Below are 16392 nucleotides of genomic sequence, written 5' to 3' on the forward strand. Positions count from 1 at the left end.
AATTGCAAAATGTCTATACTTTACAAAGGCTTGAGGAAAACACGTAGCACAGGATGAACTGAGTGGAATTTCTTGATAACCAGAAAGACACAGGTTCTCTTCTCCGTCTCCTGTGAGTTCATATGGAGGAGCGGTCATAAATCGGTTATATCCTCAAGACCAGGATAAAATTAGTGACATTCTTTTCATAGAAAAGACCAGCTAAGCAAAAAAAGACATGACTGAATGGCAACAGCTGCTACATTTTAATACTTAACCATTAATGATTAAATGTATGACTATAAATAAGACCTCAATGTGAAGTGTTTTTGTTTGGTTTCATTATAGTGCTTCATGCTGCCACTTGATTAGAGCCACAGAGTGTGAACAGATTAGATACCTCTTTTAAAGCAGAGAATAAATGCATTGTTCTCTGTCCAGTCGTCTTTGCACTTCTGCTGCGTCCCAATTTGCCTACTAGCCATCCTAAATAGTATCTGAAATTAGAGTTAGTGTGTAGTATGTCATATGGATGTTGAAATGAATATCCCAGAGGTACCCGGATGGTCTACTATTTCTGGTGGATTTTTCAAAGTGTGGATCCATGGATACTTTTTCAATTAACATTGCCCATAACTCCTTTCGCAAGGAAGGCGGAGTTTCGTGACTGTTTTGATTCGTCAAATTCAACCTGTAAACATGGCGGACGAGTGTGAAGTCTGTGATGCGTCTACAGTATCTAAGTGTTAGAACTTCAATGTTAAGCACTAAAAAAATTTTTTTTATTTTTTATTGTCATGTAAAAAAACTTTTGGTTAGGGATTAACATTGAACTCCTTACAGTTAAATACTGCTGAAAAGCAGCGAGGAGTTTGTTTACAGTGATTGTGTGCGTAACCAGGCAACATCGTTTTCTTCCGTTACTTGACGTGTTCATGTGTCCCAGTACTTGCATACTCTGGCTACACACTCGGATGTATGTACTTTTTCGTCACGAAATGCGTACATCCTTTTATTATTATAGTATAATAAAGCAAATTGGGATGCAGCATATAGTATAGCATATAGACGTAGCATATAGTAAAGCAAATTGGGACGCAGCATTTGTTTGCTCATAATCCTTTTTCTTTTTTTTCTTTTTTTTAAAGAAGCAGCTTTTGTCACATATACTTTACGGCACAGTGAAATTCTTTTCTTTGCATATCGCAGCTCGCTAGGAAGTTTGGGTCAAAGCGCAGGGTTAGCCATGATATGGTTCCCCTGGAGCAGAGAGGGTTAAGGGCCTTGCTCAAGGGCAAGCCATGTTAAACCTCACTGACAGATTTTTCACTTTATTTACCCCCTCTGGTCTTGTTAAAGTCTGAAATACAGAATCTGCAATGTTTTATATACGTTGATTGGTTCTGCTGTATTTCTCATGTTTTTATGAATACTTTTGCTGGGTCTGTAACTGGCCCACAGTCCGAGAGTTGACAACACCTGCTCTAGGTTATACGTTTAATATGGGATTGTGACATGAATGCCCGGATGTTCAGTACATCAAATAAACAGTAAGCTAGGTGTAGTCTTGTTTTAAATAATCAGCCTGTCTGGCAGTGAGATTCTTCCTTTTCCTAAACTGTAATGTCTCTCTCCAGTGTGGAGGATATTGTGAGTAAGGACCGGCCCATTCTCAGGAAGTATGCGTAAGTAGACTACAGGCCGAACTTGACGGCGTGGTGGTGGAAACTGCCTTTTATGCTGATCTCAGGCCAGGTTTGGGGTGAGGTTCCTGGTCCTGAATCGGTGTTTAAAGGCACTTGCTTGATCACTGCGGGTGTTTTTGCAGATCAGGTGGCTGGGATTGAATGGGTGTTGCGCTTTTTGACAGTGGCTGTGTGTGTGTGTGTGTCTGTAGTTGGTTGTGTTGGTGTCAGAGTCTATCATTCTTACTTCCCATAAATTTATTGTCTTGTTTAACCTAATGGAATGATTTTTTGGGGGAATTTTTGACTGAATCTTACACTGATTGCATGTTCTCATTAACTATCACATTATGGACTGATTTATATGAATGTTATTATTATTATTATTATTATTATTATTATTATTGTTTGTTTGTTTTTTGTTTTTTTTGTTTGTTTATTTAACCAAGATGTGCACTTTTTTTTTTTTTTTTTTTTTTTTTTTTTTTTTTTTTTCTCTTCCCCCCCATTTTAAATGTGTGTATAAACTAGTCATTCTTTATGTATAATACTGTATGTATTCTCAGCAGATCTGGGAGACTACAGTAGCTATTTTGTGGTTACTCAGCATGGAAAAAATATCCAGTAATCTTTTAATAGCAGGCTGAAATGAAGGATACGCTTTCCATTTTGTCTCTAAGCCAGTCCAGCTTAGTCGAACTAGCACTGTTTCTTTATGCACAAAAGTTAAAGTGCTTCCTCTAATGTTAAAATCTCTTTTATTTCAAATTCTAATTTCTCCTTTCTGCTCTTCATTACTAGGTCTTCTTTTTACCAGGTCCTCCATGTTGGCTTTGTAACACTGTAGTTTCTCTTTACCACCTGTGTATTTGTAGAGGCCAATTTTTACGCCGGCTGGAGGTCAGGGAGTGGGAGAAGAGGAATAGTAAAGATGTGGCGTCTCTGATCAACATTACGTCTCCTGAGCCAGACATATGCTCTCACTCTACTGAAGGAGTGCAGCCGACCTCAGAAGGTGACATCGACTGCCATCTTTTATTCTTCTCCGTTGCCCTCCCACAAGCTAATCTACACTGTCTAGTGCAGCCTTTGCTCCTATCTGGGGAACTAATATCTTATATGAACACTCACATACACGCATACATATATAATGTATATAAATAAATGCTGGACTTGGTAGTATAATTTTAAAGACATATTAAATTTGGGTGCATTTCACATACACGTTTCTGAGTATTTTCCCCATCTTGATTTAGTTGTCTTGTGGAAACAAGATCTAGACTCTAATCCTCAGTCAGTTGAGGAGGACAGCTCACCTCCCTCACCACCGCTGGCACTCACATTAGAGGAGGCAGAGATAAATCTGCTAATATTGATGCTTGCTAGTCGGGATCACTGAGCACTGAGCTGATGTTGATTTATATAAAACTATTTTATATAAATATTCCGGGCAAATATAATTGTAAATGTATTTCATTTTTTATTTTAATTAATGTAATGTATAGTGTTTGATAAAAATACATAGCTTTGGTAAGACTTTCTCTCAAGTCTGTCTCATCCCAAGACATTTTATTGCTCAATAGTTTTGGTCGTTTTCAAATTATAGTTTAGAATGTATCGAGAGAATTTAACTGCCTTTAGACTTCAATTATAAGTGAGTAAACAGGTTTTCCAGTCATTTCTCAGTCCAGGGAAATGCTATTGATTTTATAAACAAAAAAAAACATTTGCACTAAATTTATGGATAGATTAAAAACACTGACGCGTTCCTTTTAAACTCCTTTCATTTAGCTGTCTTATAGATTAACTATTACAAATACAAAGCACTTACTAGTGTGTATGTCATCAAAAGTTTAGGAAGCTTCCTAGACTCTCAGTGAGGATTCATAGCTGACTCTTAGCACTGAGTCGATGGCCAAGACAACAGGAGCTTCACTGTGATTGGCTCGGGGCAGACTGCGAGACTATGGTGTTTATATAATCAGTATCCATTTTATATATAAAGCACAGAATTTACTGGAAGACTTCAGTCTATGAGGTGGAAAAGAAGGCAGCTTGAAGAGCGGAGGTTTCTGTTTTTTGCGTGATAAAAGATTTACATTTATTCACTTAGCAGACACTTTTGTCCAAAGCGATTTACAAATGAGAAAGATACAAGCAAAGCGATACATCAAGCAGAGAGCAATACAAGAAGTGCTACCATACAAGATCTATTAATTGAATTCCAGAAGAAGCAAAGTGCAGAGTAGAGTTGTAAGTGCATATTATTTTTATTTATTTATTTATATTTTTTTATTTTTTTTAATTATGAGTTGGTTAGGTGTTCATGGAAGAGGCGGGTCTTTAGCTGTTTTTTGAAGACGGTGAGAGATTCTGCGGTCCGGATTGAGATTGGAAGTGCATTCCACCACTGAGGAACAGTTAGTGTGAAGGTTCTGGAAAGGGACCTTGCGCCACGCTGAGTTGGAACTGCTAAATGTCGGTCGCTAATCGATCGCAGGTTGCGAGAGGGAACGTAGGCCTTCAGGAGGGAGTTGAGGTAGGAGGGTGCTGTTCCTGACAAGGTCTTGTAGGTGAGCATCAAGGCCTTGAACTTGATGCGGGCAGCTACAGGAAGCCAGTGGAGGGAGATGAAGAGGGGTGTGACATGGGTTCTCTTGGACTGGTTGAAGACGAGGCGCGCTGCAGCATTCTGAATCATCTCAAGGGGTTTGATGGAGCTGGCTGGGAGGCCTGAAAGCAGTGAGTTGCAGTAGTCCTGTTTAGAGATAACAAGAGCCTGGACTAGTATCTGTGTAGCCTGTTTGGTGATGTAGGGTCGGATTTTCTTGATGATTGAGACCGCTGTGATATTTAGTACTGCCTGTTACAGATTTGATGGTACATATTGCCAGAATTTGGTTTAAATTACTTCATTCATAGGATCGTCATTGTGAGCTTTGGAATACAGTTTAATTACGCGTAGTTAAGCACCATCGTTCGGTATGCAAATAAGGACGAAGCTTCTCGCATTTGAGTTAATAAGGACCGACTGCGTGACCTTGAATAAACGCTGAGCATGAGCAGTAGAGCAATACATCATTCTTGTCCTCTTGTTGGCTGAACAAACTGTCTGATATACCACAGTGTGCCCTGTCTTTCAAACCCTGCCGTTGTTGGGACGGAGCTTATTTCAGATCGGAGAGAAGGGTCTATGGAGCGCATTTGATATGGGGCCCATTTATTTAATTATTTGTTTGAGAAAAGACTTCAGTTTCCCATGGGAGGCACATTCAGCTTGACATCAGTGATTGCCAGTTTATAAAGACAGGCTTTCTGTTCTGGCTAAAGAGTGAAATAAAGAATTTGGGGGCCCAAACATCTTACAAACGTGCGTGCATGCACACACACATACACACACACACTGGGTTGTGAAAGGTATTTGGCTGCAGTAAGAGTGTTTTGAAAAGACTAGAAAGGGTTTTTGAGGTGGTGTGAATAAAATAATGCGTGTTAGGCAGAACACTTGCTTCAATGATTTATGTAGCTTGGTAAATTAGTCTGTTTCTGTTCGTGTGTGGTCTCCATTCCGTAGCTACCTCGTTCTCAGTAAATAAAATTGCTCACTATGAAATGTATGTATTTTAATGGCCTATTTTGGGAGTTGTACTTTGTGTACTTTATGTTGTACATTGTGTGCTAAAGGAGCTACTCACACAGCCCTTTTGTCCATCTGTGTGTGGTAGGGACGGATCAGAGGGAAGTTGAGGAGCTCCAGTCTCCAGGGGCAAACTCCAGCAATAGCAGCTTCCCTCTGAGCACCCTGGAGCAGCCGGGAGAACCACAAACAGCCCATCGTAATGAACCAGGCAAGTGATTCCATCTCTGTCTCTCTCTCTCTCTCCACTCTTTATCTAATTTCCCTGTCTGTACTATACAAGTCTTCTCTAGAACGCTGCACATGAATGGAAACAGCAGTAATACCGCAGCGTTCCAGGATTATCCCATGTATGGGGACAAAATTGACAAATATTCTTGCTACTGGAGTAGGGAGAGTCTTTATGGGTTTTCCACAGGACTGGTGATAAGACCATTAGCACTATGGTAACAATAATAATGCATCTTTTGATTACCTAAGAAAGGAAATGACCTGCTTTATTATTTGAAACAATATTCTACTGTATGAATTATGGACCATTTTTGTAAGTGAGCCATGTCACATTTCCTCTCACTAGGCATGCATCGTTTCAGGAATTGTGGGGATATCCAGATCTAATATTTACCTTGTGAAATATATGCCGATCTTGATGCTAGTATGCACAGATTTATAGAAAACTGGGACTAGATCCAGCTTGATTACCATACTGATACTTTTGTATAACTTTTTTTATATTTGCTACTTGTTTGCTACTTAAATGTTACAAATTTCTTGAGCAACAACATTATCAGCCTGGCTCACTGATCTTATCTTTAAGTGGGCAGACCATAGACTTAAATGCCTTCCTCAACGTTAACACTTCTTGGTCATATTTCTTTCTTTCTCTTAGTCAACAAGTGTAATTAGCTCTAGGGTCATCTTGTTTGATCTCTCTCTCTCTCTCTCTCTCTCTCTCTCTCTATATATATATATATATATATATATATATATATATATATATATATATATATATATATATATATATATATATATATATATATATATATATATATATATATATATATATATATATATATAGAGAGAGAGAGAGATTTATATAAACATAGAGTGGTTTTTGTACAGAATAATTTTTTTTCCCAGTGCATTTTTGGATTGTTTTAAGAATGTTTTTTGTATTCAGGGATGGGAACAGAATTTTGTCCCTGTCGTTTTACTAATTCCTGAAATAGTCATTCTTAGACCGACTTTATAGTGAGGAGTCCCGCTATCCACCCCTTCCTCTTCTGTTTGAGATTTTAATCTTTCCAAAAACTTTACAAACCTCAGACTGATTTCATCTCTCTGTCTGATTTCATCTCTCAGTCCAACTCCACCACTAACAAAGTAACCTCTAGGGTGCAAACATTACCAGAGAGACGTGTAAACCATTTGAAGGTGGGGACAGAGATTGGGATCTTCTTTTCCGGTTTCCATTCTGGCTTCGGTGTTCACACAGCTAGCAGGAGAGGGGAATGAAGTTAGACTTTTCAGTGAGGTGTTAAGATGGTAGCGTGTAACAAAATGGAGTTTTGCACTTGTGTTGATGCTTCTGAAGGTAGGCTGATTTGTGCCTGTGTTTTGTTTTTTTGTTGTGCTCTTTGTGCTCGGGTTTCTGTTTGTGTACACCTATTTGAATGAGAGCTGTTAGAATTTGATTGGTCAAATCTACTGTTCTACAATTAAGATGGCTATTAAATTGAAAGTTCAGATCAGGCATTTCGTTAAATGGGACATGGACAGCTTGGATTTTGTACTCTTTCATAACACTTACAATCTCCTGGAGTCAGTGGCCATTCACCTGATCTAGGCTTATCTAGTTTCTAGTTTAGTTGCGATGTGATAATTTTTAAATACATAGTGGCCAGTCTGATATTGTAGATTAGACTGCTTCAAATCAATTTATATCCTTTTAAAACCAATGTGACTAATGAGCTGAATCTACACATATGTATATCTGCAGAACATGCAGAACATGCTTCTTACCAGGATCCAAATCTGAATTATTGCTCATATGAGAAACTTTAGATTAGATTTTGCCTTGTCTCATTTAACATGTTTAATGAAGTGTAATGAAGTTTCCTGCACAACTGACTTCTCTCTTCTCACTTCCTACCAGCAGGGGGCAGTGTGCATCAGCACAGCACCATTTCCAACGACAAGAAGTTCATGTTGGACATGCTTTATTCAAACTCTTCCACCTCCAGTGGCTCAGGACCACTGAAAAGCCCCAATGTGGAGGACAGCAGTCTGGTAGATCGCGGTATCTCCAGCCTGGCCGGTCGTCTCTCCAGTCTGCAATCTCGCTCCTCACAGCCCAGTGAGGATACCTCCAGGCGGGCAGAGCTGGAGGGGCTTGAGGGTAGTGCCCATGCTGCTCGCACCAGGCTGGCAGAAGAGCAGACGAAACGGTTGCGTCCACAGCACAGCATCGATGCAGAGACCCACTCACGGACTCTTGAGAAGACAATGATGACGCCACTGGCCAGGAACAGCAAGGATGCATGGGAACATTTGCAACCCAGCTCCAGAGAACTGCGCATTAAAGACCTGGACTTTTCTGACCTGTTGGAAGAGGAGGATATTGACGTCTTGGACGTGGATGCTTTCGACACGGGCGTGATTAACGGTGTTCCTCCACCTCCTCCTCCACCTCCAGGATTGGGATCTCTCCCTCCACCACCTCCTCCACCTCCACCTCCTGGGACTGGAGGATCAGCTCCCCCTCCTCCTCCACCAGCTCCTCCAGTTGCTGGAGGTCTGGGTGGACCCCCTCCTCCACCACCTCCCCCAGGAATGTCTAGTCTTTCTCCATCTTCGATCGTAGATCCAGAGTTTGTCAAGAAACGGAAGACGGTCAAGCTGTTCTGGAAGGAGCTCAAGCAGTCAGAGAGCCCGAGGAAGTGCAAGTTTGGTCGGGGAACTGTCTGGGCATCTCTGGATAAGGTCACGATAGATACCAACAAGTTGGAACATTTGTTTGAGTCAAAGGCAAAGGAGCTTCCTGTGGCAAAGGTAACGGACACATTTGAAATATCATTTGGTAGGAATTTGATGGAATGAATACAAACTGATTTTATTTTGGCTGATCAACCCACAAATGTTTGTTTATTTATTTATTTATTTATTTATTTATTTATTTATTTATTTATTTGAAACTTGGGTCCATAATTAATGTATGTCATTGAAAATCAGCAATACTGTAGTACCCCTTATGATGGATCAGGGACCTGTTTCACATTTTAAACCCTTACTTTCTTGGTTTTGCAGAAGGGCGCTGAAGTAAAGAAGCCTGAAATTCTTGTTCTTGATCCAAAGAGAAGCAACGCCATCAACATCGGCATGACCGTTTTACCTGCTGTACACGTTATTAAATCTGCTATACTCAGCTTCGATGAATTTGCCATCAACAAAGAGGGTATCGAGGTATTGCACCACACATTCTAACAACAAGAGGGCAGTAGTCCCGCACTTTTTCTCAGAATGTAATTGCCACAGCAATCAGTCAGCAGTTTAAGCAGTCTGTCCTTGTTCATGGTCTCATTTTTGTTCTTGTTCATGCCTTCCATCCTACACCCCTTTTTTTTTTTTTTTTTTTTTTTTTTTTTTTTTTAAAGAAAATCCTGACCATGATACCTACAGAGGAGGAGAAACAGAGGATCCAGGAGGCTCAGCTGGCCAATCCTGACGTTCCTCTGGGTACAGCGGAACAGTTTCTGCTCACTCTGTCCTCCATCAGTGGCCTCACAGCACGCCTGCAGCTCTGGGCTTTTAAACTCAACTATGAGAGCTTGGAGAAGGTGTGTTTTTGTTTTGTTTGTTAATCATTCTTCACTTTATTCGTATTTTTTTTTTTTTAACAGTTTAAATGTACACAATACTCCAAGAGAATCACCAAAAACGCATGCTTAATAACTTTTTTTTTTTTTTTTTAATTATTTTTCCCCATTATTATGGATAGACAAGGGAGTTAAGCATAAAAAATGTTGATGTCATATTCATCTTTGTTTGAAATTCGAATGAAAGTTCCAAATAGGAATGAAGTCTGCTTTATGCTATTCAGGCTGTATTTTACTTTTGCTTTGACCCTCTTTTTAATTATTTCAATGTTAAACGCTGGTCCCATGTCTGGTCTGTTCTATAGGAGATCGCTGAGCCCCTTTTCGACTTGAAGCACGGTATGGAGCAACTCGGCAAGAACCAGACCTTCAAGCGTATCCTAGCAACACTGTTGGCTATGGGTAATTTTCTCAACGGCTCCAACGTAAGTAGAGTGTCTCATTTACTTTGGCGCTGCTAACAAGCCATGTGAGAAAACTGATGCATGCGTCAAGGCCAGGTGTGCGGAACTAAAACCCCAGAGACTGTAGTGTTATACACATGGTCAGTCACAATAATCCTTTGATGTAATTGTCTTCCCTTTCAACGCTTACTCTGCATGGCATGCCTGCTACAGATACCTGGCTGATCAGGTGTACTTTGGATTAATCTAATCCTATATGTATGTAGCTTCTGATGCTATATGTATGCTACATTATTGCTAGTAGTTGACATCCATGATGGGTTCTCTTCAAGGATAAGGACATTATGATATTCAAGTTGGTATCTGATGCATGCTTTTAATAGCTGAAACCACTTAACAACTCTGAACTTTCAGCGAACCTACTAAATGGTTGCCACTTTAACAGTGGGAATACAAGCATGTTAAACGTAACTTTTGCATTTGTACAAATCAGTTTTAAACATACAAGTTTCAGTACAAAATCCAAGTTATCCATGTCCTTGCAATGGGTGAGACACACACAATTCCTATTAAGTGAAACCTTCCCTTAAGACAGGAACAAAGCCTTTTCCTGTAATGTTTAATAAAGATATAGAGGGATCTTTGGCCCACCTCCATGCAGAACATTTGGAGATCTGCCATCTTTAATTCAGACAAACAAATCTGTTGATTTGGATGTATGTTTTGGGGTCATTCTTGTCAAAAAGTTGGCAGAGGCAATCAAGTCAGGAAGGTAAAGACCTTCTTTAGTGCAACCCTTCCGAACAGTTTGGTCTTATGGAGCTGGTATGTAATTGTTGATGCCAGTAATTTGAGCTGATTATATAATACCATTAATTTTTCGTGATGTATTTCTGTAGTAACCGATCCTAAATCAATATCTATCCTCTGTCTCCTCTCCAGGCAAAGGGATTTGAGCTGAGTTATCTAGAGAAAGTGACTGAGGTGAAGGATACTGTACACCGACAGTCTCTGCTGCATCACTGCTGTAACTTTGTGGTTGAGAAATTCCCGGACACGACAGACGTCTATTCGGAGATCTCTGCCATCACCCGATCTGCTAAAGTAGGTCTCGCAGTATGGCATCCAAATTTTTCAGCAAGAACCGTGTATATATATTGTAAAATATTATTTGTTTGATATATCTAGTGGATATTTATTGTCTAATAATAGTCTGTTTTGAAATCGGTTTCATGAGTCGTGCCAGTGTCCTTGACTTTGGTTTCACACTTTATATATTGGTTCTTCAAGGTGGACTTCGAACAGCTGTCTGACAACCTGGTTCAGCTGGAGAGGAAGTGCAAGACGTCCTGGGACAACCTGAAGGTAATCGCCAAGCACGAGACCAAACCCCATCTGAAGAGCAAAATGACGGAGTTCCTCAAAGACTGCACAGAGAGGATCATCATTCTTAAAGTGGTGCACAGACGCATCATCAACAGGTGAGAGTGCACACCCTCACTGGTCTGAGGTTTACCTTCATTATATTTTTTACCCTCAGTGTCCTCTATTTACCGCCATGTTTTATTCCTTACACGGCATTTAGAATAGCAATCTCTAACGTAGCCGAAAGTTGCTGTGTCGTGATCACGAGGAACTGTTTTGGATTTCTTTGTCATTCAGATTCGGTACTCTACAATTCACATCATTGAATTCTTCCACTCATTCACTTGCTCGCTTTTTCCACACAGGTTTCACTCGTTCCTCTTGTACCTGGGTCAGCCTTCGTACTCAGTCCGGGAAATTAAGATAACTCATTTCTGTAAGATCATTAGCGAGTTCTCTCTGGAGTACCGCACCACGAGAGAGAGGGTCCTCACCCAGAAACGCAAGCGTGCAGCCCACCGTGAGCGCACCAAGACCCGCGGCAAGCTCATCACTGAGGTTAGAAATGCACCGCAATCGCCATCCAGTTACTTTTGGTCATCGCATTCAGCACAACACTTAAAAATTAAACTTGCAGGCTTGCAGGTCGGAAGAAATGGGCCTGGGTAGGCCTAGGCAATCCCACTTTGTTCTTTGTCCCAGGTCCCCCTCCCTTTTATATATCTTGTGTATATAACCCTGTATAGCTGTATGTACTTTGATCCACGTTAAGGGGAAAAAAATATGCATAGGTCTATGTCTATAGTTAGGTAATATGAATGATGCTAAGTTGTACCTGTAACAGTCTCAGAACATTGGAACGTTCGGTTAGCATTAGCAACATTGCTATATTCTCTTAATGAGTTCAAGTGCTCCATTCCGTTAAGCCTAATTAGAAATGATAGTAGTAATGTATCTACAGGCAGATCTCTGTGGTTTTACTAGGCCCAGTCGTGACCCATTTAGACCCAGAAAATTTGGCAATGGAGCTTCTGCTGATGCTCTTTAACATTAGACTCATTATATTGTTACAATATATTGCTTCCAAACTCTTCTTAGACCAAAAGAGCCCATAAACTCCTGCTCTCTAACTAACTCGCGATGATCATGCACTCTCAGACGGAGAAATTCTCTGGAGCCGTCCCGACCGTTACCCAAGAGAGTCCTTCCCCGGTCTCCATGACAACAGAAGCCGAGCCAGCCCAAGAGGAACACGAGAACATGAAGAACCTTCTAATCGCCAATGACGACCGCTGCAAACTGCGCAGATCCCGCGCTGTACGAAGTAAGGGAACATCACGTCGTACTTTTAGATCTTTAGCTATAATAAGGTTCAAATTAGATGACTATCAGATTTGATTTGACATAAAACGGTACAGTACAGAATTAAAGATATAATTATAGATGTATAAAGATATAATTGAGCTACAACTTGGTCTCAGAGGTTTTTTTGTCTTAATTGGAGCGTGTTTATTCTAACAGAGCTGGTGACTGCTCGCTCTGATATTCCTCCTGCTTCAACCAATCAGGATTCTAATGATGAAGGTAGAGGACATGGTGCATGATGCTGGTGTGAACTCCTATGACATTCTTTGTATATACAAAGAATCGATTTTTAAAGCTGTTCAAGTAAGCAGTTGTGTTCAACACAGAAGCAGCATTGTGGAGATGAAGAGTTTGTCCCTGAAACATACTTCAGTTTAAATGCTAATGTAGCACCACAGACTGGACAAAGCTCAGCCAAATTAGCTTATAGTGTATTAAAACTGGACTATTTGGTCTTCCAGACGAACCTGTAGAGAGCTTGGAAATGCAGGAGTTAAGTGATGAAGGTATAACGCTGGTTGCATGAATAATGCGTGTGAAATGAGCGAGCATTTCTGAGATGGTGATATTAATTTGACTATTTCTTGCAGTGTTGATCTCTGTGTTTGTGAACTAACCAATGAAGTCGCTCTTCTAACAGCTGAAGATGTTCTCTCACTGTTTTATTGCTGTGTATTAATGGACTTGATTTAGCGTTGTGATCCGTCCTGGACGTGCCTTCACTGTTGCTCATTTAATCATTTTTAAAATGGTGCTACACAGGTTGTGGAGGCGTTGTTCCATCACCGATTTCTACACCCAAAGAAGACGGCGCAGGTTCACAAGATGAAGCAACAGATGAGATCATGGATCGTCTGGTTAAGTCCGTTACTCAGAATCCTACCGAGAGACAGTCTAGTCCTAAAACAAGGAAACGGTCACGGCTGAACAGGAAATCACGTGAGTAACGTGTAGACATTTACGTTTGAAGGGAACTTGAGGCAAATGCTCTGGCCAGAGCAGCTTGTTTTTGCTGATACTGGTGGGGAAATACGGCACTAATGATACTTTTTCTGTCAATAAACATAAAAATATGTGACAATATAAGAAAGATTCTACTTTTTTACGTAGTCCATTATTGAAGCAATGCAGTGAAAAATTTATTTGATAATTTTGTAGTATCCTTGCCTTTAATTTTTATAGGTTTTTCCTTAACCGTTATACGTTTCTAGCGAATGGGTTTTTCTTTGGAAAAGTGTTTGAAATTCTTTTGCGTTAGTTATGCATCTACCAGAGATGAAGCTAATGGAGAATGTCGGGAAAAGTGCTTCATGTTGAGGCCTAGGCCGTTATTAGGGATGTATCAGTACAGACACTGGTATCGTGTACAAGTCCGATACCATGCTCATTTACTCGTACTTGTAAAAATACTTGGATACCACTGGATGTTATGTGACGCATGCCTAGTGTAGGATGTCACGCGAATGAACAGACGACAGGAAATCAACCTGCACATCAGTCTGGGTGTTTTTAATGATTAATGATGCACTCAACACTAAGTGAGAAATGTCTAGACAAGCCTACTGTAGGTGCATGAAAATAACAGCCCTTATCCAGTATATTGTTCTTGATGATCAGCTACTGTATGTCCTGGGCAACGAGGGTTTTCTAATGAAGACATTGGAACTTGCTTTACTTGCTTTATTTATGAAATCAGGACTAATAGGGTAAAAGCTGTATAGTTTTATAGTGTATATAAAATGCTCATACTTTCTTTCTTTCTTTCTTTATTTATTTATTTGTTTATTTATAATCACCTTCAATGAAAGTGCATTGCTGACACTTAAAGACAGAGAGATCTCTTTTCTTGTTGGCATCTCTTTAAAACGGGTCATTTGGCTTCAGTAAAATGTTGGGCTTTCACTTGGAGTGAGGAAGTGAAGAGGGGAATTTTTTTTTTTCCTTTTTTTTTATTCTTTTTTTTTTTTTTTAATTCAGTAATTTATCTCCATCCGTCAGCCAGTAATATATCTGGTTCCTGTTCTGTTTTCAGAGGATTGTAAAAGCTCCGTTCTTTTGTGCTTGGGTTTATCATGTAATGGCAAAGAAGTAGGCTGGAACAGTAATAAAAGAAACTATTTGGGTCATTCTGTGAGTTGGGTTGAAGAAATAAGAGAGCACCGGTCTGGAAATATGAGCAGGTTTTCAACACTGAATGTAGTCTGTGTGCCGTGCTCCATTCACATGTTTGGTCTTTTTTCTTTTTCTTTTTTTTTTTCTTTTTAAGTTCCGAAAAACTTTCATCTGTTCTTTCATCCATTGCCCTTTATGCCTAATGGCATGTAGGGTGACAACAAAGGACTTCCATTACTTTCTGCTCTGGGTCAGCTTTACTATGGCTCCCCAGGTATGCTTCAGGGCTGTTGAGTTCTTCCGCCACTGTTTAAAATGAGGTGTTTTTTACGCCTTCCTTTAGTACCTTTTTAGAATGCTGACCAGTGTGTGGAGGTCATCTTGGTATGGTAGCAACACCAAGCTGAGACTGTACCAGAGCTGGGTTTTCTCCACACTGTCCTGTGTGTCAGAATGCTGGTGAGTGACCGCCTAAACAAGCAGTCAGCCTTCAGCACGAGGCACCTCAGAAGAATCCTGCCTAACACCATCACCAACCAGAAGCTACTCGCCACGTGCAATTAAGAGAGCATGGAAATTGTCATCATGAGAAGACTATGGAGATGGCCCATGGAGATCATTTGAAGAGAAGACGCCAAAATCGCACAAACTGCCCAAATGGAAGACAGGAGAGAGGAACGCCTGGAGCAGACATGATGCATATGCAGAAATATAGATGGGTGTAGTGTACATATGACCTAAACTACAGGAGAATTGAGTTCTCTGAATTTAAGTCATTTGGTACATTACCATTTTTACACTTTTAGGTCTACCTCAACTAGTCAGACTGTTAAGTGTTTAGGTATGGAATAAAACACTTGGGGTGGGGGGGTGTTATAGGAAATATAGGAAAACAATGAATGACCTGGTGAAGCGAGACAGCCCGATACCAAGTGTAGTTACAGTTACATCCCTGAAACTTCTTGTAGTGTCTTATTCCACAGCTGTCAGCCAAGAATTACTATTTCTCTTTATTATGGATTGACACATCATACATTTGATCTGTTTATAGTCATGTTTAATGGTGTGGAACATCTGCATCACAAATTCTAGCTGCTATAATGTGAGCGATAACAAGCATCGCCTCACTTTCACTGAAAAACACAATAAAATCTAGCTTGAAAGTCCTCTGTGCAGAAGAATGTCCAGTGGTGGATCTGAGTGTCCCGAGGCACTGAAACTGGAGACTCCTTCTAAAAATGTTAAACAAAATAGGAGTAAAGAGAACTTCATATTAATGATCGCAAGTTTTCTTTTTTTAAAACGTATTTTTAATTAATTTACTATAGAAATTTATCATTTATTGAACAAGGACATTTTATATAAACGTCTGATTTTTTCATTACTCCAGCACTATTTTCAGCGCTGCTGCTCTTCTGACCAGTCAGATTGGACAATTCTTTTTTTTTTTTTTTTTTTTTCTGTGGTTATATGAAATGTTTTAAAATTTGTAAATGTTATGAAATTTGTAGCTCTAAAGAGATATTTCTCTGAATTGTGTGTTACAGTGCGGAGGACGCTGAAGAGCGGTGTGAGCTTGGAGGTGGTGCAGGCACTGAGTCTCAGATGAGAGAACCAGAAATATTAAAGGACTAGTCAAGAATTGGCTGTTGAAAGCTGCAAGATCTGAGAATCTGAGTGTGTGAGGACTTGTTTCTCAGACACCTGTTGCAGATGCACTTCATCTTCCTGTAATGGAATAATGAAGAGACTCCTAAGACTCTTCACAGGAAATCACAATCAAATTAATTGACCTGATGGTTTTTTGTGTGTGTGTATATTTGGTACATAAAGTATTAAATTACCAGACATGATGTTTTTATTAATATAATTTATATACAACCCAACGATGATGCACGGTTTAGCAGAATATTTTGTACAGGTTCAAGGTTTTTTATACTATATGTAGCACATTCAGAGAAGAGTAAACT

The 16392-nt window shown here is 39.9% G+C and overlaps 1 protein-coding gene across 9 annotated transcripts in view; it reads left to right on the forward strand.

Annotated features, from left to right (window-relative positions):
• Positions 1–16392, forward strand: part of fhod1 (formin homology 2 domain containing 1) — a 54983-nt gene that overhangs the window by 37751 nt on the left and 840 nt on the right. For 5 of the 9 annotated variants that reach the window (XM_017458824.3, XM_017458827.3, XM_017458828.3 and 2 more), the window contains 15 exons: positions 1617–1664; positions 2540–2679; positions 5390–5512; positions 7457–8352; positions 8608–8763; positions 8955–9137; positions 9482–9601; positions 10523–10684; positions 10871–11061; positions 11311–11503; positions 12104–12269; positions 12467–12529; positions 12772–12816; positions 13073–13249; positions 15970–16392. The exon at positions 15970–16392 is cut by the window's right edge and continues 840 nt beyond it. In XM_017458824.3, the coding sequence (XP_017314313.1) occupies positions 1617–1664; positions 2540–2679; positions 5390–5512; positions 7457–8352; positions 8608–8763; positions 8955–9137; positions 9482–9601; positions 10523–10684; positions 10871–11061; positions 11311–11503; positions 12104–12269; positions 12467–12529; positions 12772–12816; positions 13073–13249; positions 15970–16031 (2725 nt within the window). In that variant the 3' untranslated portion in view covers positions 16032–16392. The remainder of the gene's footprint in view (positions 1–1616; positions 1665–2539; positions 2680–5389; positions 5513–7456; positions 8353–8607; positions 8764–8954; positions 9138–9481; positions 9602–10522; positions 10685–10870; positions 11062–11310; positions 11504–12103; positions 12270–12466; positions 12530–12771; positions 12817–13072; positions 13250–15969) is intronic. The other 4 variants (XM_017458829.3, XM_047151487.2, XM_017458825.3 and 1 more) reach the window with 3 other exon arrangements.

The sequence above is a fragment of the Ictalurus punctatus genome, chromosome 27, assembly GCF_001660625.3.
Source record: "Ictalurus punctatus breed USDA103 chromosome 27, Coco_2.0, whole genome shotgun sequence".
NCBI classification, from domain to species: domain Eukaryota; kingdom Metazoa; phylum Chordata; class Actinopteri; order Siluriformes; family Ictaluridae; genus Ictalurus; species Ictalurus punctatus.